Source organism: Phascolarctos cinereus, unplaced genomic scaffold (assembly GCF_003287225.1).
Source record: "Phascolarctos cinereus isolate Bilbo 61053 unplaced genomic scaffold, phaCin_HiC Scaffold_3;HRSCAF=262, whole genome shotgun sequence".
Lineage (NCBI taxonomy): Eukaryota > Metazoa > Chordata > Mammalia > Diprotodontia > Phascolarctidae > Phascolarctos > Phascolarctos cinereus.
In genome coordinates this window covers 248776068-248798041 of record NW_027555736.1, presented here as the reverse complement: position 1 = coordinate 248798041, position 21974 = coordinate 248776068, and the positions used below count along the sequence as shown (strand labels likewise).

At 41.8% G+C, this 21974-nt stretch overlaps 2 protein-coding genes across 5 annotated transcripts in view; one reads left to right on the top strand and one right to left on the bottom strand.

Annotated features, from left to right (window-relative positions):
- The first annotated feature begins 2206 nt into the window (after nt 1-2206).
- Nucleotides 2207-16249, top strand: PIGH (phosphatidylinositol glycan anchor biosynthesis class H). 2 transcript variants are annotated; one of them, XM_078151549.1, is made up of 6 exons: nt 2373-2437; nt 6328-6613; nt 7567-7690; nt 14174-14383; nt 15116-15199; nt 15465-16249. In XM_078151549.1, exons 3-6 carry the CDS (start codon nt 7622-7624, stop codon nt 15555-15557), a joined length of 456 nt encoding a protein of 151 aa, XP_078007675.1. In that variant the 5' UTR covers nt 2373-2437; nt 6328-6613; nt 7567-7621; the 3' UTR covers nt 15558-16249. The 2 variants fall into 2 exon arrangements, with proteins under 2 accessions (XP_020860418.1, XP_078007675.1); XM_021004759.2 differs by lacking the exons at nt 6328-6613; nt 7567-7690 and having other exon boundaries at nt 2207-2437.
- Nucleotides 16250-19650: 3401 nt separating this feature from the next.
- PLEKHH1 (pleckstrin homology, MyTH4 and FERM domain containing H1) overlaps nt 19651-21974 on the bottom strand; it is a 68974-nt gene continuing 66650 nt past the window's right edge. For 2 of the 3 annotated variants that reach the window (XM_021004802.1, XM_078151548.1), the window contains 3 exons: nt 21633-21719; nt 21212-21358; nt 19651-20767 (listed from right to left, as the gene is read on the bottom strand). In XM_021004802.1, the coding sequence (XP_020860461.1) occupies nt 20606-20767; nt 21212-21358; nt 21633-21719 (396 nt within the window). In that variant the 3' untranslated portion in view covers nt 19651-20605. Of the gene's footprint in view, nt 20768-21211; nt 21359-21632; nt 21720-21974 lie in introns of those variants that run through there. The other variant, XR_013485466.1, reaches the window with a different exon arrangement.

Below are 21974 nucleotides of genomic sequence, written 5' to 3'. Positions count from 1 at the left end.
ATCCACTGCGCCACCTAGCTGCCGCAACAACATATTTTTGTATATACGGTTTATCTTCTTTGATCTACTCGGGGTTTTTAAGATTAGTAATGATATCATTGGTTCAAAGTGTAAATTTTGGGGTATAGCTCCAATTCCAAACTGCCTTAAAATGGTTTTAACACTTCACAACTTTGCCAATAGTGCATTAGTGTGCCTATTCCTCCAACAACTGTTATTCTCTTTGTCATCTTTGCCAATCTAATGAATGTGAGGTGGAGCCTCTGAGTTGTTTTTTCTGAGGCTCTGCTTGTAGTTATTGTTGGGTTACTCTCTCTTGGGTTTCTCTTAACCCATAGTATTTTGTATATTGTTTTTATTTTTTATCCTCAGTTCTTGGACTGGGATTTTTGTGCTTGGGTCAATCCCTTCTGACACTCTTAGACAGGTTAGGTACACCTTGTTTGGTACCATTCCCTCTATAATTTGAATGCTGCCACTGCTACAGATGGTGTGTCTGGTATAAAGCGCCATCTTTTGCTTTGATTCCTGACTTGGTCCATTGCAGATTCTGGTCTTGGTCAGGTTCTGCTTTGTCCTTTTGTGATCCCCAATCAGTGTTGGTTTTCTCCTGTCATGGCCCTGACAGATTTGAGATCACAGTAGCACACAGTAGGCCCCAATAAATGTTTGTTGTTGATTACTATTAAACCCAGCTGAGTAAGGAGTTGGGAGTATCCTTTGATTATTATTTATGTAGACTTTTGGACTTGAAGAAATGTTTACCACAAAGATCTTCTGACAAAATGACAATCTCTTGCTGCTGTATGTAAGTTGCCCTCTCATACCTTCCAGGAAGCTTTGATGTCTAGTATGAGTTTTTAGGAGATCTCAGATTATTCCCTGTTTAGATCTTGTTACCTCTTACACTCTAGTTGGGGCCCAAGGAAGTGGCAAGTAGATGAATTTTAATGAGGAGCCAGATTCTATAAAACAACTTGAGACGCTGAAATTTACATGAGCAGAAGAGGTTTTAAAGATTTTTTTCTGCATCATTTCTTCTTGAGAAGTAAATATTCACTCTTTCAAATAAGTACTTTCATTTGTAAGACTGTATTTTAAATTCACAACTATGGGCTAAAAAAGTCATTAACAGTTTTCTCAAGAGGTGGGTTTTTTCCTTGTTTTGTTTGTTTTACTCAGGGTACAGAAATAAACATGGCATCTCAAAAGAGATGACTCTTCTAAAACACAAGCAACCAGGAATTAAGATTCTGTAGGAACATCAATTAGAAACCAAACATACGTACAATGTTAGAGCTGGAAGGCATGGGAAACATAATTTGTACCAACACTCTCATTTTAATAGATGAGAAATCTGAGGCCCCCCAAAAAGTAACTTGCTCAAGGTCACATAAGTGACCTTAAGTGGCAGAACCAGGACTAGAATCCTGGCTGTCGTTGCCAGTATTTAGCATATTGTGAAATGCAGCCTCAGTTATCTAACTGGATCCTTGATGCCTATCTGTAAACTGCTAGCTCCACGGAGAGGACCTCATCCCAGATTATTTGTTCAATAGTCACAGTCTTCACTTCTATATTGTCTTTTGTTCAGTTGTGGGTTTGGCTGAAAGATGCTGGGGGCAACGCCGTGGGTCCAGCATTTGCTACAGTTGGCGGGCATGCCAGGTTCAATATTCTTCACGATTTCTTCTCACCCGTGGTGGCTTTGCCAATCTGTACACTGTGGCTCCACTCACCACTTTTATACCTGGGGAGCGGTTCACCTACTGAGGAGCAAGCCTTGAAGCGCACAGAGCAGACAGCAGCATTCACATGCCGCGCTCCTTCCGGGTTCCAGGCTGCCTTTGGCCCTTCAGGGAGGCTCCTTCCGGCCTCTCCACCACAGACGGGGGGGGTGGGGGGGGAGAGGTTTCGCAAAGCTCGAACCCTTCACAGGCCTCGACAGGCGGTTTTGTAGTTCTGAAGTCCAGTGGTTTCCGCAGGTTGAGCCTAAGAAGCTCAAAAACCGCGGCGTCCGACCGGTCACCGCCTTCGCTCGGCCACTAGGTAACCCGAGGAAACGGAAGCGGAACCCTCCGGGCACCGTTTTTCTAAGTCACCCGCAAAACCCGTCTGCCGCTTTCTCGGCACGAGATTCTGCGAAGAATCGCGAGACCAGCGCGGAGGCGGGGCCAAAGTCACCCCCCCTCCGGAAGTGCGTAACGGCGGGTGGGCGTGGCCTTGCCGCGAGGCTTAGGGGAGCTGGGCCGGCGTCATGGAGGAGCGGCGCAGCATCTCGGACATCTACGGCGGGCGCCTGGCCCTCCAGCGCCGCTCCTACTCCCCCTCCTGCCGGGAGTTCTGCCTCGGCTGCCCGAGGCTGTCGCTGCGCTCGCTCACCGCCGCCACCTGTGCGGTGTGGCTCGTGGCCTATGGGCTCTTCGCTCTCTGCCAGGTACTGGCCCAGCCCTCCCCGCTGGCCGGGGCTCCAGATGTGGACGGCCTTCCCCTTCTACCCCCGCTGGATTCCCACTTCCGCGCTCCGGGCCTCGGATGCTGACTAGCTGGGGGACTAACCCAGAGCAAGTCACTTTAACCTCCGTTTGCCTCAGTTTCCTCATCTGTAAAATGGGGATAGTAATAATAGCGCCTACCTCCCAGTGTTGTGAGGATCAGATGACATAATAGTCGTAAAGCGCTTATAATCTTATATAAATGTTAATTATTATAATAATTACTATTATCTATAAATATTAATAATAATAATTATTATTATTGTCTAGTGGTCTTCTGGCTACCTACTTAGTGCCTTAGCACAGACTGTTGTGGTTGGACGGTTATTTGATAGAAAGGTATTCCCTTTGTGGAATTAAAATGGTGGCATAGTCGACAAGTATTTACTCAGGTGCCCAGTGTATGTACCAGGCTCTTACTAAGCGCTGGGGATACAAAGAAGGGCAAAAGCACTCTCTGCCTTCAAGGAGCCTGCATTCTAGTGGAGGAGAAGATACGCCAAAAAAAAAAGTACACGCATGATAAATATATATATGGCATAAATGGGAGTTCATCTCAGAGGGCAGGTAGGGGGATGGTGTTGGATAGGTGGGTGAGTGGGGGTGAGAAAGGCCCCTTGCAGTGGATAAAGCTCTGGAGTTGGGGTTGTCAATCGGGAAGAACTCGACTTTGTGCTTGAAATAAGAGGTGTGTCAACCATCGGTAGAATGATGGATCTGACCTCTGAGGGTCATTTGGAACTTTAAATCTGTTATCCTGTGAACTGCCAAAGTGTATTCCTAAAGCACAGGTCTTTCTATTTAACATCCCCCTCAGAAAGGTTTTCATTGCCTTTATTTGAAATTGTTTTCTTATCTCTTTAATTAACCATGTTACAAAGCTAGCTGACCCTTTCATTCCCAACCAGCTTATAATTATAAAAAGAATTACACCTGCTTCAGCTTGTCCAGGGCAAAATTAGCAGGTAGTTTGAGCCTCATTCTGCCCTGTTTTGACTAACTGCATATAAAAACAATGTGCAACATTCTGGATGAAGACAAATTCAATTCACTGCATGTCAAAGGTGATGATTATGTCTTTGACAGACCTCCATTTTCCCGGTACTTTATCTTGCATATTCTGAGCAGCCAGTGTTCCTGCTTGAGGAGTAGGAACTGTCGTATGTCAGAAGCATATCAGAATATGCTTCTTCTAGGACATCAAGCTTAAAATCTTTGTTACTGATCTCAGCATTTCTGATCCTATCAAAACCTTGGGTTGGCTTGGACGCTTGGCATCAGTGAAGACCTGTCCAAAGCAGTAATAACAAATTTTGTCCATGAGGCAGTTGAGTGGTTCTGGGGAGCTTTCCCAGTGCTCTATTGCCTTTAAAACAAAATATTATAAACTTCCATTTGACATTTAAAGCCCTTCATGGTCTGGTTCTGGCCCATCTTTCCAGATTTATATATTATTCCACTTAACTCCACAGTCCAGCCAAACTGGGCTACTTCACATAAGATACCCCACGTCTTGTCTTCATGAGCTGTCCTCTATGCCTGAAACACATTACCTTCTCAAGGCCTCCTCTTAGAATTCCTACATCCTTTGAAAACTTAGCTCACTTCCTACATCAGACTTTGTCTGATCTCCAAATTAACTCATATTATTTGATACACATTTTGTATTTACTTGTGTGCTCGCATGTTGTTTTCCCTCATAAAATCTAGGCAAGCTCCTTGAGGTCAGGGATTGTTTTGCTTTTTTCATTGTATTCCCAGCGTCTATCATAGTGGTTCTTATTAAATGCTTGTTGGTTGATTTACCACAGCTTTCTTCTAGTTTAGCCCTCTGGTACAACATATACCCTTTTCTACTGGACAGTCCTTTAAGTGTTTGGAGACAACTGTTATAATGCCTCTCCTTTTTTTTCTTCCTCAGGCCAAAGCAACCCATTCTTCTGTGATATGGTTTTCTGACCTGTCTCCACGCTGGTCCCCTCTCCTCTCCCTTACTCTCCATAATCTTCGTTATCTGCTATGTCTCTGGCTTGGGTAACTGCTTAGAACTGATTTATTTGCTGAGGCTCCTGGAGAGGTTCAGTGACTTCTCCGGTGTGACATTGCTAAACAAAATCAGCGGTAGTGTTGGTGCCTAGGTATTCTTAATGTCAAGCCCAGCTCTCCTTTGGCTTCCTCAGATGATATCTAACATTTACTTTAATATTTCCAGCATTTTACATGTATTTTCTTATTTGTACCTCACAGCAGCCCTGTGAGGTAGGTGTGGTTAGCATCCATTTTACAGTTGGGGAAGCTGAAGCTGAGAGAGATTCAGTGACTTTCTGCCCAGTGTCACAGAGCTAGCAATCTAACCAGTCACAGGCAAGATTAGAATCTGGGTCTTCCTAACTCTCAAGTCCAGCATTCTGTCTTCTTTGTCACCTAGTTTCCTTGACTCCGCTTAATAACTCCATTTGGCTCATGAAAATGAAACAATACTCCAGATATGACCTAACACCCTTGCTACTGTTGGGCAATTTCCTAAGCCTCTTGAGGTTTCATCTGGTTTATTCATTTGTAAAATTAGATGTTTAGATGATCTCCAAGGCTCCTTATGTCTTTAAATCCTTTTACTTTCTGTAATATGAATATTATACTTAAATTAATATAAGCCAAAGTTGTATTACCTTTTATAGCCATACCTTATTTCAAAAACTTAAGCATCATAGATGCAGAATTAGGCATTTTCTAACTTAGACCATATTCTAAAGCTTAGTAAAAAGTTATATTTGAAACCCATTGACTTTTTTATTTGCCGTCTGACCAATGAGGTTAAGTGACTTGGCCAAGGTCCCACAGCTGTTTGAGGTCACATTTGAACTCGGGTCCTCCTGACTCCAGTCTTCTATCCACTGTGCCACCTAGCTGCCCCCAACCATTGACTTTTTAAAAGAAATTGACGTAATGTGTTAGATGGTGTTGAGATTCTTAGGCTTACTCACAAAAACTACTTAACCTATATTGTAATTCTACTTTCCTGAATTCTGAGTTCTGGGATAGATAGATAGATAGATAGATAGATAGATAGATAGATAGATAGATAGTTTTTTCTTTTCTTTCCTGGACAGGGCCATCTCTAGACAACATTTTGAAAAAGGCAAACCTGTCTTTGGTTCCCTTCTACTTCCCTTCTGAAACCCAGTGTGCTTTTCTTCCTCAGGTACCAGTACTGCTTTTCATTATAAGCACTACATGATAGGGACAGTTCCTGTTCCTCAAAGAGCCTGGTGCTCCTAAGTGACTTTATTGATGTTTCTGTGTTAGTGGCTGATGGCTAATTGGTTTTTTTTAAATTTTATTTTAAAAATTTATTTATGTTTAGTTTTCAACATTTACTTTTATAAGATTTTGAGTTCTAAATTTTTTCCTCCTCCCTCCCCTCTCCCCTCCTGAAGATGGCATGCAATCTGATATAGGCTACAGACCTATTAAACATATTTCCGCATTAGTCATGTTGTGAAAGAAGAATCAGAACAAAAGGGAAAAACCACGAGAAAGAAAAAATGAACAAAAAAAGAGAAAATTGTATGCTTCTATCTGCATTCAGACTCCATAGTTCTTTCTCAGGATGTGGATAGCATTTTCCATCATGAGTCTTTTGGAATTGTCTTAGATCATTGCATTGCTGAGAAGAGCTTAATCTATCAAAATTGGTTGTCGCACAATGTTGCTGTTACTGTGTATAATGTTCTGGTTCTGCTCACTTTGTTCAGCATCAGTTAATGTAAATCTTTGCAGGTTTTTCTGAAATCTACTTGCTCATCATTTTTTTTTCTAATTTTCACATTAGTCATGATGTATAGAAGAATTAGAACTAATGGGAGGAACCACGAGAAAGAAGAAATAAAACAACAAAAGAAAAGGAGAGCAAATAGTATGCTTCCATCTGCATTCAGACTCCATGGTTCTTTCTCTAGATGTGGATAGCATTTTCCATCATGAGTCTTTTGGAGTTGTCTTAGATCCTTGCACTGCTGAGAAGAGCTAAGTCTATCAGAGTCAGTCATTGCACAACTAGGCTGTTACTGTGTATGATATTCTCCTGGTTCTGCTCAGTTCACTCGGCATCAATTCATGTAAGTCTTTCCAGGTTTTTCTGAGGTCCGCTTGCTTATCATTTCTTATAGCACAATAGTATTCCATTACATTCATATACCACAACTTGTTCAGCCGTTCCCTGGTTGATGGACATCCCCTCACTTTCCAATTCTTTGCCACCATAAAAAGAACGTCTATAAATATTTTTGTACATGTGGGTTCTTTTCCCTTTTTTGATCTCTTTGGCATACAGACCTAGTAATGGTATTGCTGGATCAAAGGGTAAGCACAGTTTTATAGCCCTTTGGGCATAGTTTTAAATTGCACTCCAGAATATCTGGATCAGTTCACAACTCTACCAACAATGTATTAGTGTTCCAATTTTCCCACATCTTTTCCAACATTTATCATTTTCCTATTTTTTCATGTTAGCCAATCTGATAGCTGTGATGTGGTACCTCAGAGTTGTTTTGATTTGCATTTCTCTAATCAGTAATGATTTAGAACATTTTTTCATATTACTATAGATAGCTTTGATTTCTTCGTCTGAAAACTGTTCATACCCCCTGACCATTCATCAGTTGGGGAATGACTTGTTTTCTTGTAAATTTGACTCAGTTCTCTATATATTTCAGAAATGAGGCTTTGATGATAACTGTTTTGTCATAAAATGATTCAAACCTTTGATTGAGGTCATTAGGCCACATTTAAGCAACGTTTAGAATGTCAACTACGACAGGAAATGTATACCTTAGCAAGGTAGCCCATTTAATTTTAGATCTCTTTGTTAGAAAATTCGTATATTGAGTTGAATTTGGAAACTGGAGCATTCGAGTATTGAGTTTAATCTTCCTTCATATAACTGATCCACTGGTCCTAGTTCTGTCCTCTGAAGCTACATAGAAAAGGTTGAGTATTTCTTCCATATAACAGCCCTTTTTGAAGACAACTATCTTGTTCTCTATAAGTCTTTTTCTTTTTCTTTTTTCAGTATGTGGCATTTGGGGTGAAATGACTTGCCCAGAGTCACACAGCTAGTGAGTATTATGTGTCTGAGGTCGGATTTGAACTCAGGTCCTCCTGACTCCAGGGCCAGTGCTCTATCCCCTGCACCTGTAAGTCTTTTTCAAGTAATCATCCCCAGGTCCTTCAGCTTTGTCTTATATGATAGTGATGTGATACCCTAGTGTGGAATTCTCTCCCTCCCCATCTCTGCCTGTTGGCTTCCTTCAGTCCCAGCTAAAATCCCACCTTCTACAGGAAGCCTTTTCTCATTCCCCTTAATCCTAGTGCCTTCCCTCTGTTGATTATTTCCAATTTATTCTGTATATTTCTTGTTTGTACATGTTATTTGCATGTTATCTCCCTCATTTCTTCGAGCTCCTTGAGAACAGAGACTGTCTTTTACCTTTCTTTGTATCCCTAGTGCTTAGCAAAGTACCTGGCACATAGCAGGGGCTTAATAAATGTTTATTGACTGACCAACTGACCTTGCCTTTCTCTGGTCAGACTTCAGTTCTTTTATTGTTCCAGAATTGAATACCATTGTCTAGATGTATTGTAACAAATTTGTCACATATTAAGTAGGACTATTACTTCCTGATTCTGGACAGGTTTCTGTGTTTCTATTAAGCAGCCTAGCACTGTATTAGTATTTATTTATTTTTTTACTGTCATAGCACACTTTAGACTTACATAAAGCTTGTAAGGACTCCCTCAACTGTGCAGTTGATTTGTGTGTGTGTGTGTCTGTCTGTCTGTCTTTGGTGAGGCAGTTGGGGTTAAATGACTTGCCCAGAATCACATAGCTAGTGAGTGTTATGTGTCTGAGGCAGGATTTGAACTCAGGTCCTCCTGACTTCAGGGCCAGTGCTCTATCCACTGCACCACGCAGCTGCCCCTTGCAGTTGATTTTTTTAAAAATCCAAATGCAGGACTTCACATTTATCTGAATTAAATTTCATCTTACTAGATTTATCCCCTTGTTTTCAGAATTGGAAGGGACCTCAGAGGTATCACTTAACCTACAAAATAAATCACACTTTCCTTAGCCTGAAATTTAAGGCCTTTTACAGTCTGATCCTTGTTTAATCCTCCAAATTAACATTCCATGAACCCTCTATTTGAGACATTTTTCTCACTACTCATTCCTTCAGGTGCCCCTCCCCCCATATTCCATTTGCATTCCCACATTATCGCTGCTATTCTGCCTGTTTTTCACATGCTAAAGAGCCTATCTTAACATATATCTTCTCTTTAATTATTTCCTGGGCTCAAAGACCACCAATTTAAGTCTCCAGGAAATCTAGGAATATCCCAGCCCACAAAGATCCTTGTTGCAACTCATAACACTTACTATTTGAACCATTAATTTGGTACATCATCTATTTCCTTTTATTTTTATGAACTTGCAAATATAGGATTTGTGTTGTGAAACTATATCTACCAATGCAGATTCTAACTCTTGTCTTTGATTAGATAAATCCTAAAGACTTGCCTGAGGCACAGAGAGGTTAAGTGATTTGTGCTGGGTGTCAGGGCTATTAGAGGTAGTATTTAAACCCACCATTGTCTTCTTCACTCCAAGCACATCTGTCTTTCTGCTTCATTGTGCTACTGCTTATGACATATTACAAAATGAATACCTTACATGTTATGGAAAGTTAGAGTATTGGACCTAGGCTTAGGAAGACCTAAGCTCGTAGCCAGCTTCAGTCACTTACTATGTGTGTGACCGTAAGCAAGTTATTTAACTTCTCTTTCTTGCCTCATCTGTAAAATGGAGATAATAGCACCTACCTCTCAGGGTTGTTATAAAGATAATATTTGTAAAGTGCTTTGTAAACTTTAAAGTTCTATATAAAAACTAGTTATTATTAAAATATGTGCCTTTATAAAAAGTAGTAACAAAAACGGTCCTTCAGTTGTTCCTTTGGCATTTTATTACTCTCTAGTCTTAACTTCAGCCTGTTAAGATACCCTCCTTCAGGACACGTGTAAAATATTTTTTATCTCCCACTCGTGTCTCCAGTTTTCTTTTTGTTACTTTACTACTATACATTTAATAACTTCTGAAAAAATACTCTCTCACTTCAATTTGTTGTGAATTGCATTGTACCCTACTTTTTAATCTCTTTTGGGCAAAAAGGGATGTCATATATATGTGAACATTTGTTTTACGTATTTAAATGTCTGTAGTGAAAAGGCAGGAAAGACTTTTGTGCTGCTACCATGGGAACTGGGGGACAGGGCAGAGATTTTACAAAGGGAGTTCTTAGAAAAGGGTCAGTCATCCTCTTGATACAATTCATGCCAATCACAGACTACCTGAGTATTGCTTTATGGAGCTAGAGAAAAAAAAAGAATTCATCTGGAGGAACAAAAAGGTAAGAATAGTAAGAGAATTAATGGAAAAAAAAGTAGAAAAGAAGGGGAAGGGGGCCTATGGGCATGAGATCTCACTATACTACAAAGCCATTGCTTTGATACTGAGTTACAAAAAGAGGCAGTTCATTCAGAGTGCACCTAGGAAGGAATATATTAACTGACCAGTGGGAGCAGTGACTACATGGGATTTTCTTTAGGCAGGTAGAAAGGATTTCAAGAAGTGACACTTAATAGTGAGTGTTAGAATAAAGAAGAGTCACCAGCAGTCTGTTGAGGGACAGTGGGTGTGGTGACAGAGTTCTGCACTTGAACTAAAGACCTGGCTTTGAATATAGCAATATATCACTGACTGTGATCATGGGCAAATTAATTGACTTCTGCCAGTCTCAGTTTCCTCATTTGTAAAATGAAGATAATAATATTGATACTACTTGAATCTCAGTGGTTGTGAGGGAAGTGCTTTGGAAAAATTTAAAGGGCTAGAGAAATGAATTATTGCTAACCCTTGGGCCTGCCAGATAGGTTAGACATATCGTAAATATCATAAATAAATCATTCCATTGCTTTGTGCTTATTTTGCATATATTTTTTGTCTGCTTATCTGTATACTTATTTTCCCTGGTAGAATAAGCTTCTTGAGGGCAAGGGTTTTATATTTGTATTTGTAACCCCAGCACTTAGGACAGTGAAAATTGGCATATGATTAATAAACTCTCAGCCTGTCACACTCCCTATTCTAATAATTCTGAACCCCTGGCTGCCATTGTTCAAACTCTGTTGTCTCTCCCCCACTGGTCACTCCCTTATTCCTATCCCTTTCAATGTAACCCTTCCCCAAAGAGTATCTCTCAGCCTCAATGTTCCACTCTGAAGCTACCCATCCCCTTTGTGGTGCCCTCTAGAATACCCACTCCATAATTAAAAACTTCCTTTTTTATCACACTTTTCATTTCTCTTTTTGTCTCTTTGTACTCACTGAGAACTTGGCTGCTCCTGATGACAAAGCCTTCCTGACCATCCTCTTCAGAATTGTTTTTACTTCTTTGCTGTTTGAGGTGGGGGAGTTGGAGTATATTCCACGTTCTCTGTTTCCACTTCTAGACTCTTCCTCTGCCATCACTCTTGAGTAATCTCTCCTCCTTTGAAGTTCGCTTATTGTGTTTTTACCACCCAGTCAAGATTTTGGTAGTTGTTATCTACCAACTTCCAGGACATTCTCCTTTTCTCAAGGAGTCTGGTGCCTGGACTCAGAGTCTCTCCTCCCCAACTCTGTGCTCATACGAGGGGACTTGAACATACGTATTGATCCTCCCTAAAACATTCTAACCTCCCAGTTGCTCAGTTTACTCATTTTCCGTGACCTGTTCTTCCATCCTATTTGGCTATACCCTTGTTGCTTTCACCACTTCCGTGTTTGTGAACTCTGACATTTCCCTTATCTGATCCTAAACTGTTGTCATTGCAGCTCTCTCTTTGCCTTGCAATCCCTACCGTGTTCTTTGTTTCTCACTGTGACCGCCAATCCTTCTGCTCAGTTCTTTCCCCAGGCCAGCACTTTATTTCTTCACTAGCTCCGATCTCTCTTTCCCATCTTGATCCCTTGGTAAATCAGTTCAGTTCTTTACTGTTCTCTTCTCTTGAGTCCCTTGCCCCCTTATCCTGTTAACCTTTCTGTGACATGCCCCAGCCTTAGATAACTCCCACCATCTGCTGCCTTCACTCCTGTTCGTGTGCTGCTGAATGAAGCGAGAGAAGATCACAGACCTATACTGATTGGGTTCACCTGGGCTTTCACTACAGCAGGGTAATCCTTTGACACTACCTAATTGATTCACTATCATACTTGCGAAACCTTTCCATCCCTCAGACTTCCCATAGCTGTCCTTCCCCCTGAGAAGCTGGGAACCTTGCCTTGTCTTTCCCTAGAAAGATTGAAATGTTTTACCAAGAGCTCCCTCTTATCTCCTCTTCTTTGTCTCTGCATGATGAGGCGGCCCTTCTTACCAAGGGCCACTAGACTCTAAATTAGGCATGTGGATCCCATTCCTGTCCCATCTTCTCCAGCAGATTGCCCCCTTTGTCATACTTTCTCTTTCATTAATCTTCAACTGTCCCTGTCTCCTGACTACTTCCCTGCTGCCTACAATATGCCCATGTCTCCCTCCTTCCTCAAAAAACCCTTCTTTTCTTGAGCCATCCATCCCTTCTACCTGTCATCCTATAGCTCTCCTCTCTTTCATACCTAAACTTGTGTGCTTCCAGTTCCTTTTTCCTTATTCTCTCATGACTGCATTCTGGCTTCCAACCTCATCATTCAACTACAACTGCTCTCTACCAGTGATTTTTACACATCCACTAGCCTTTTTTTAATTATCATCCTTTTTTACCCTTCTTCAGACTTTGCTACTCTCAGTCACCTTCTTCTCGTTGATACTTTCTTTTCTGGTAAGCTTTTTGTGACACTGCTTTCTTCTGGTTCTCTTCCCACTTGTCCAAGTGCTCCTTCTTTACCTTTGCTGGATCTTCATTCAGGTGGCAGCCACTAACTGTGGATGTCATCCAAGGCTCTGTCCTGGGCCGCCTTCTCCCTCTGTACTGTTTCACTTGGTGATTTCATCATCTCCCAAGGATTCAATTATCACCTCTGTGTAGATGATTCTCAAATCTAGTTTTTATCTCTCTTGGCCTCCGTTCTCTCCCATTGGACATCTTAAACTAAGCATGTCCAAAACCAGCTTATTATCTTTCCCTCCCATATCCTCTTCTTTTCCTAACTTTCTTATTAATATCAATGGCACCACCATTCTTCCAGTCACCCAGGCTCTCAACCTAGGTGTCATCCTCAACTTCTAACATTCCATTCCTCCCCCACCCCCAATTGCCGTATCTTATTAATCGTCAGGTCCTGTCATTTCTTTCTTTATAACATCTCTCATATGTGTCCCTTTTTCTGACAGTGCTGCCATCCTGGTGCAGGCCTTCATTACTTCACACCTGGATTATTGCAGTAGCCTGACAGTTTGCTTCCTTGCCATGAGTCTCACCTTACTCCAATCCTTCCTCCACTCAGCTGTCAAAGTAAAAAAGTATAGAGACCATATCCCTCCTCAAACTCTATTCCAGGATCAAATATAGCATTCTCTGACTTGTAAAGTCCTCATACCTTTCCAGTTTTCTTACATTTTATCCACTTCCATAGCATTCTGTAATTCAGTGACACTGGTGTCTTTGCTGTTCCTTGTGTTTAACATTTTCATCTCCCAACTCTGGGCATTTTCTGGGCATTTTCACTGGCTTCCCTGTTCTTGGAATTCTCTTCCTCCCCATCTCTGCCTCCTGATTTCCCTGGCTTCTTTCAAGTCTCAGGTAAAGCCTCACTTTCTACAAGAAGCCTCTTCTTATCTCTCTTTATGCTAGTACCTTCCTTCTGTTGACTAGCTATAATTTTTCCTATCTCTTGTTTGTACGTAGTTGTTTGAATATTGTCTCCATAATTAGACTGTGAGCACAGTGCCTCACACATAGTAGGCATTAAGTAATTGCTTGTTAATTTGATGGCTTAATAAATGCTTGATGAATTAAAATTCAGGGTATGGGTGGTTATATAAAGAGTTATTTGGATATAAAACTAAAGAGTATATCTGGGTGCCAGCGACTGAAAGCCTGAGTAAGCCGAGGACTGGGACTGCAGGTGTGAGTAGTTGTCTAGCAGGAAATAGCTTAAAACCCTAATCATCCAATTAATGATAAAACTACAGTTGATTAACTTAAGTAATATGATTGTGGATCTCTGATTTTCCTTTCTGTGTCTTAAGATACTGTAAGGCAGTTTTATATTCTAACTGAATGAATGAACCAGTTGTGCTCAAGCAACACTGGGACACTGGAGAGAAGTAAAGGGAAAAGGCTGAAGTTCCAATATTGAAATCTTTGGAGGAGACTCTTCTGAGACTGATGATGGTGCAAAGGCTACATCATACAGTCTTCATGGTATCTTGGTGCTTAAGCTGAAAATTATTCTTTCTCCCTTTTCTTCTCATTTCCCTTGTCTCCTTTGTATTGCTGGATAGGGATTCTTAACTTATCCTTCCCTTTGCTGGACCTAGGTACCGTCTTGTGGTGTTATGCCTGTTTTGTGATAGCTAGGAGGATGAAGATACATAAAATCTGGTATAGTCTTCTCATTGGCTCCTTTTGGCTTCTTTCCTCAGAACAGTATGGTCCTCTCTACTGCTATCTTCATCACTCTCTTAGGTTTGCTGGGTTACCTGCACTTTGTGAAGATTGATCAAGAAACCCTACTTATCATTGGCTCTCTTGGCATCCAGATGACCTCGTCTTATGCGTCAGGAAAAGAGAGTACAACCTTCATTGAGATGGGCAAGGTGAAGGATGTTGTCATCAATGAGGCCATTTACATGGTAAGTGCTCTTCAGGCATCTCTTGAAGCACATACCCTTTGGAATATTCTTAGACACTGAGTGTTACTTAATATCCAGAGGATTATTGACCACGTAGTTAGAGCTGATGCTCTGCTCACTGAGAAGACCATCTCCAAAAAAAGGCATCAAGTCCTTATTTGCTTATAGAATATCATAACTGGAAGGGACCTTAGGGAAGTCATCAGATCCAACTGTCTTATTTTACAAATGAAGCCAAAAGAGGTGGAATGACTTGCTTACCATCCTCATGAAGTAGACAAGATGCTGATTTTGTAGTATGTAATTTAAAAAGAAAGCTCTTGTTATTATAGAAACATACTTATATATTACTCTATGGTTTTCAGAACTCTATTCTTATGACAATTTTGGTATAGGGGAGTCTGTTATTACCTTTATTGTAGATAAGTAATAGGGAATTAGCACTTCAGACAACTGATAGCCTGCCTTCTGGGCAGCCTTGCTCTATTGTCAGTCTAGAAAATGTTATCACTTCTCCTTCAACTTGTTTCTGTCATGTACATTTGAAACATTTATTATCTATTAGGAATGTAGCCCTCTGAAGTTGACTCTCACTAAAAAGCTGTGTGTTATATTTGTGCTTCAATCATTTATTTATTTATTTAATAGGTTTTTTTTTTTGGAGGAGGCGATTGGGGTTAAGTGACTTCCCAGAGTCACACAGCTAGTGAGCATTTATTTATTTTCTTATAGCAAAAGGTGATCTACTACCTGTGCATTTTATTGAAGGACCCAGTAGAACCACAGAGGGTGTCACAAGTAGTGCCTGTCTTCCAGGTGAGCCCAGATATACCTTATCTTTCTGGATTCAGATCAGGGAATAAACTCTTTGAGGGACTAGATGGTGATTTATATACCTTTGAAGCTCCACAGTACTTGGGTACTTCATCCATATTTGAATTGATGAATAGATGAAGAGTGTTTATGCATGAATGTAGAGCTTTTGTAAAACTGAGGTGCTGAGCTATTTTGTCTTTTAAGGTACCAGTAACCTCCAAAAATCATTAGTTCTGACCCTCTGTTTCTCCTTGCTGGGCTTTAGAGTGCGAAGCCCCGACTGGACTGCTTGATTGAAGTATACAGGAGCTGCCAAGAGATCTTAGCACACCAGGCAGTCACATCAACAAGCCCGTGAGTCCTATCCAGCCGATTCCCAGGGTGCTTCCTGTCAAGATAATCCCAGATCCTGGAGCCACAGCCATTCATTTGTTTTGGCCAGTTCTGAACAGCTTGGCACCATGGTGTCGTGGACAAAATGCTAGCCGTGTAGTCAAGAAGACTTGTGTCTTAGTTCTCCTTTTTGCACGTACCGGCCCCATGAGCCCAGGGAAGTGCTGGACCTCTGAGGCCCTCAGGCAGGGCAGGTTACCTGCCTTGGGAGGGGGGATTCCCTTTATCAGCAGAATCACAGGCACAGTCCCAAATGACAAATGGCAGACCATCAGTGAGACCCAGCTTTGATGACCGACACGGAAGTCAGGCAGTACAGAGGACTAGAACAGATGACAGAATGTCTGGATTGTGTCCTGTCTTCACCACTAATCCGCTGTGTGAGGTTATGCAGGTTACTTCTTTGTGTGTTAGTTTTCCTTCCTGTACAGAATGAACAGTGTCTTATTTTTGTATTGCCTTCAGCACCTTAATAACTGTTTGTTGAAAGGAACGGATGAATGTGAGATGGGGATAACTGCATTCTACCTCATTGTGTGGGAGAGGTAAAATATGAGTGAGATAATGATGAGGTAAAGTCCTTTGGGAAGAAGGAGCCAGGTCAAAACAAGGTGGTGTTATGAAGGTGATTGTTAATAAAATGGAACTGGGAAAATCTGTGTGTGTGTGGCTTTCTCTTTGTAGTAGTTCAGGAATCCCTTGTGGAGGAATTCTGAGAGCAGAATCCTTTATTCTACTAGCAGAAACTAGAAGGACTCCTCAATAGCTCATGATTAGAGGAGTGGGTGATAAGGCAAGAGTTGGTGGCCTGTTTTCAAAAAGATTGAAAGTCTGTGGTCTTCAGATTTTTCCGTTATCACATTTGACTCAGCTCTAGTATGTGAGCTCCATTTTAGATGATCCTAAGTAGGAGAGTTTGACAGATCAGATAAGTTGGTGCAAACCACATCTCTTTAGAACTCTAGAGGTTTGTTCTTCCCTAAGCAGTGTGACCCTAGGAGTCAAATTCTAGGTGGAATTGAGATTCTTTTTTTTTTTTTTTGGCGAGGCAATAGGGTGAAGTGACTTGCCCAGGGTCACACAGCTAGTAGGCGTCAAGTGTCTTGAGGCTAGAGGTTCTTCCGAATCCAGGGCCAGTACTCTATCCACTGCACCATCTAGCTGCCCCTCTGAGGTTCTTCTTAAGAAATATAACTTATGTAGTGTTTAAGAGAGGAGAGAACTCATAGAATCATAGAGTTGGAAGGGACCTCAGAAGCCCAAAAGAAATCTCCCATAAACAAGTAAAGCATTTATTAAGCATTTACTGTATGCCAGGCAATATTCCCTTCATGTTGTCATCCAGCCTCTGCTTGAAGACTTTCAGTGACAAGGAGCACACTACTTCTTGGGACAGCCCATTGCAGTTTTATATAGTTTTAAATGTTAAGAAAGCTTTCCTTCTATTAAGCTAAAAATCTGCTTTTGCAACTTCCTTCCACATTGCCAAGTAGAACATGTCTAATCCCCCTTCTATAGAATAGCCCATCAAATAATACTTACAGTCATGTTCTGCCAAGTCACTTTGGAACCTTGTTTCACCATCTTAAAATTGAGGGTTAGTCATACTGTCTTTTGAGGGATGGCTATGAACAGCAGTGTTGGCAAGGAATACTTGGGGAGCTTTCTTAGTATATGTGCCACTTACCTTAGGATTAGTGATTTATAAGACTTACTAAGAAAACTGATTGCCAGCTAAAGATCTTGTAAAGAATTTGAGGGGGGAAAATGGAGAATCATTTAGGTTTTGGTTAGAGAAGAAAGAATTGTCTTAATTGTAGATGACACAAACCCCTGTAAGTTCTGACAATTTACTTTTTTTTTAAGGCATTTGGGGTTAAGTGACTTGCCCAGGGTCACACAGCTAGTAAGTGTCATGTGTTTGGTCTGAGGCCAGATTTGAACTCGGATCCTCCTGACTTCAGGGCCAGTCCTCTATCCACTGTGCCACCTAGCTGCCCCAACAATTTAATTTCTATGATCTGTGTGGGATTAGTTTTATGATGGTGCCTGTCAGATATTAAATCAATCAGCTCCCTCACAGACAGCTGCCTTTGTGGTATTCCAGTCAGATTGATATGCTCTTCTAAGATTTTGTGTTGTCTGTCAATATTGCCAGAAGGGATGCAGGTAGCCCCAGATAGAAATGGCTTGTTTTCTAGGTGAAGCAGGTTGTTCAGGTATTAGATACAGAAGGCAGAAATATCAGACATTGATGCTAAGGGAGCTTTTCTCTTTTGATTCCTTATGGGCCTGGGGATATAATAGAGTTTAAGGATAGGAAGAAGGCAGGAAATATCCATTGGGATTGAATAAGCTGCTTCAGCTTGAAGCAGTTTGAAGTATTAACCCTCCAATAGTTTGGCCTTCATAACCTTCTATCAAAGGAAGCAGCTATTGTGGAAATGGTCTGCTGTCCCTGTCACTACCAACACAAAATGCCAACTGTCTCTAGTGGGAAAGTAAACTTGAGAGCCCTGGGAATAGTAACACCCTTCCCCCTGGATTCCTGGCCACTTCCAACCACTAACCCTTCTTCCAGCATAGCTCCCATAGCCATTGTCCAAGAAGCAACCCTTGCAGAGATGCAGCTGCTGAATGCTGGCCTGGAAAAGGAAGTTCTTCCCAATAAAGTCCTTGGGTGTTGTCAAGTGGTTCGACATCAGAGACAAGGTTTTACTGGTGGAAATGATATTTTAAAAGATGCATTACTGTATGCTTAGCTACTGCACCTTAAGTACCTCTGGGCCTTTCCATTTGACTTGCAGCAAAACCCTCCCAGATGTGGTTTCCCCCATTAGAATATGAGTACCCTGAGATTGGGGACTCCCTTGCTTTTCCATTTGTGTCCCTGGTGCTTTGTATTGTAAGATTAATAATAAATGCTCATTCATCCTACATAAACGGTGGAGAAGGAAATGGCAAACCACTCCTATATCTTTGCCAAGGAAAACTCTAAAAGGGGTCACAGAGTGGGACACAACTGAAAAATGACTAAATACCACCACATAGTATGGATAAACTCCAAGGGAGGGAAGAAGAGAAGCGGGGAAAAACCCCTCAAAACCTAGTGTAAATAATTCCTTTTTTGGTTATTGGTAGATACCAATGTTTTACTTGTTGTTGCAGACAAGATTATTCCTGTTTGCCCTATAGGCAGGGGCTCAGGATATTATGAAGTAAAATTGGAGATATGCTCTGCCTTCCACACCACCCCTGGATGAGTGGTTATAATAAGGTATGTCAGGTGAATCTTCATTTCCTAAGGGAAGGAAGAGGTGAGAACAAGGAGAGCAGTGAAGTTATATGCATTTGAATATGCTATTAGAAGTGCTTTATTATCCTTTCCAGCTTAGAATGCATAGGGGGGATTTTATAGAGCCAGGGCCTCTCAGAGAAACCAGGTTCAACTCTGTCCAGTTTTAGCATCGTGAGGGGGCTAGTGGTAACAACGAGAGGGTTCAAATCTGGCCTTTGAATGGAATTGCTCTTTCCATGCAGCTGCCTCTGCTCTCTTCCTTGTAAATGTTAAGTCTACCTTGGGTGTTACAGAGCTGGGAAATGAAATTGTAGTCTTATTAAACATTGGGAAAACAGTATGGGTTCTGTTTGGTAGGCTTTGGAGGAGGTATGGAGACCAGTAAGAATCGTCTGCCTCGGTCCTAGTGGAGAGGTAAGAATTTGGTGGTAGGAAACAGTTTCTTTCACAGTCTTGTTTTTGTTTTTTAGGCAACTGGAGTTAAGTGACTTGCCCAGGGTCACACAGCTAGTAAGTGTCAAGTGTTTTGGTCTGAGGCCGGATTTGAACTCAGGTCCTCCTGACTTCAGTGCCGGTGCTCTATCCACTGCGCCACCTAGCTGCCCCTCACAGTCTTTTTTTTTTAAGATGAAAGATACTTCCAGTAAGCTTGACTAATTCTGCATTCCTACTGTTTCCCTTAAACTGTTCTCCCCTACAGAAAGCAGAGCATGTCTTAAGGGATAAGGTCGGGATCATAAGCTCTAGGAGTCCAACAAAGCTGCAGGTAGTATATTTATTTGGATCTTAAAAGACCAGGAAGAAATCAGTGCATAGTCCCCTGTCCACAGTAATGAATGCTTATTTTTAAAGCATTTGGTCCAGTGATTAAACCTAGACTAGAGGAGATAGTTTGGTAAGGGTCCTGGGACAACGTAGGGCAGTGAAGTTCGCCCAGTCGAGAGTACAGCTGAGCAGCCTCAGTCCCTAGCCAGGTTAGGACGTCATCATACAACATCATACTCCAGCTGCCACACAGCTCACTGCAAGGACCCACTCACTCCTGTGTAAGGACTTGAGTTTCTCTTCCCTATCGTTGGAGCCTGAGTGCACCCACTGTCCTCCTCTGCAGTTCCTACACGCCTGCCTCCAGTTGGATTGAGTGTTGGGAGATAAGGGGTAGTGTTCCCTCCCAGAAACAGGGAAGAAGTCCATTCTTTCTCCATCTCCTGCTACCTCATCAGCATGGGAATAAAGTCTGTTGGGGGAAGGCTTTAGGCCTTTGCCACAAATTCTGAAAAGGTCAGTTCTGAAGTGAATGTGTGAGAAAATCAGCTGCAATTTAAAACCCCTAGATGCAGAGAATATGTAGGATTTAGGAGGTATTTTTCTTGTCAAGGGCAGTGTCCTGGATTCTGGATGGTGTCTGCACAGAATCAAGACCTCTCTTGGGAATCTGGTAGAACTGCATTCAGAGTCTGGCCACTCGTGTGAGAAGAAGGTGAGTACTTGGCTTCTGTCATTTGGGTTTAGATTTCGGAAAGTCAGGGCATGAAACTCAGCACGCTGAAGACAGTAGATCGCATAGGCATTGTCATCTGCCTGCAGAACTGGTGAGAATTTGAAACAGGCACAAGGGATGGGTGGGAGTTAGCTCATAGTAGAAGCAGGGACTCGGCAAGATGTCACCAAGCCCACAGGCACAAAGTGAGGGGAGATAGGCGGGGGAAAGATGCTCACAGAAGCGTTGGCCCTTTGGTGCTATGTGAGGCAGAATCAAGGAACTGTTTTCCATCCATTTCTTGGAGGTGTCGAATAGGAGGTATATTAGGAGATGAGGTTGAGACTGTGGAACAATGGTTCATGTAGCTGGCCATCATGAATGTCAACTCTGTAATCTAGGAAAAGGGAAGAAAAGAAAATAACTGTAAAATCTGGGCATTTTGGATTACTGCCTGCATGGAAGCCATAAAATTCAGATGGAGGTAGAGATATCTTCTGGCCCGTTGCAACTTGGTCTCTCTTCTAAGCCTTAGAGCTTGGAGAGATCATAGCACAATCTATTAGGATCTGGGTTTTTAAGTCCCAGCTATGCCACTTTTTAACTGGGTGACCTTGGTTGGGCCCTGATGTGTGACCTCATCTGTTCTGCAAAATGGGGACACATTTCATGCCCTCATTGGGTTGTTGATATGATGTGTGTTCAGTATTTTATAAACCCTAAAGTGCCGTGTAATGCCAGCCGTTGTTATCTGCCAGAAAATATGAATCTTTTACCTTCATTCCTTCATGGAGCTTATAAAGGACCAGAGGAAATTGTCCTGGCAGCTGCTCAAACCCACCTTAGGAAGTTCCATCCGGAAGATCAGCTTCTCAGTGTTGCCTTTACCAGAACTTTTATCTGGAACAGGTCTGATCACAATCATAAAATCGTCGTGGTAGCCACCGAAGGTCATCACTAAAGAGTAGGGATGAGTGGCTTGAACTTGCTGTAGAAAGAAGGTGGTTGTAGGTGGGAATGAGAGCTCCTGAAGGAACCTAGGAATCTTGGCATGCTAGATATTTTCTAGACACTGGTGGTCTCAGGTAACTGGATCATTTCACCACAGTTTGGAAATTAACACTTTGAAAACCTGTATTTCACATATAAGGGACCCCTTTAGGTATAGCATTTGTGGTGACTAAACTCAGGCCTGAGGTGAAGAGAAATGGTAGTACCTAAGAGGAGAGGGAATTGGGAAGCAACTCTACTTTTCTCAGTACCATAGTGTTGTGTTCCAAGATACTGACACCATCTTCGTTCACAGCAATCCACACCAGAGTGTTCCCCATGGTAGAAAGTTGGGTGGTCTAGGGAAATAAGGAGCAATTTGGTCAACAGCCTGTGAGTCCTGATCAATATCTGGGGTCTTTTGAAGAGCTAGGTAACTCCTATATAGGTGCACCCATGGTGCTGTTATTTGACCAGGTTCTCTTCTTGTGGTTATGGGATTCATGTTAGCCCCAGAGTGTCCCATCAAGAAGATACATATATTTGGCTTCATTCAGTTTCTTAGGGGTATTAATGGAAATGGAGGAGGAGCGGTAGGGAGTGAGATGGAAAAA

Coding starts and splice junctions, on each gene's coding strand:
- PIGH (XM_021004759.2), top strand. CDS start 2,258: ATGGAGGAGCGGCGCAGCATCTCGGACATCTACGGCGGGCGCCTGGCC. Junction 2,438..14,173: donor GGCTCTTCGCTCTCTGCCAG/GTACTGGCCCAG, acceptor TTCTTTCCTCAG/AACAGTATGGTCCTCTCTAC. Junction 15,200..15,464: donor AAGTAGTGCCTGTCTTCCAG/GTGAGCCCAGAT, acceptor GCTGGGCTTTAG/AGTGCGAAGCCCCGACTGGA.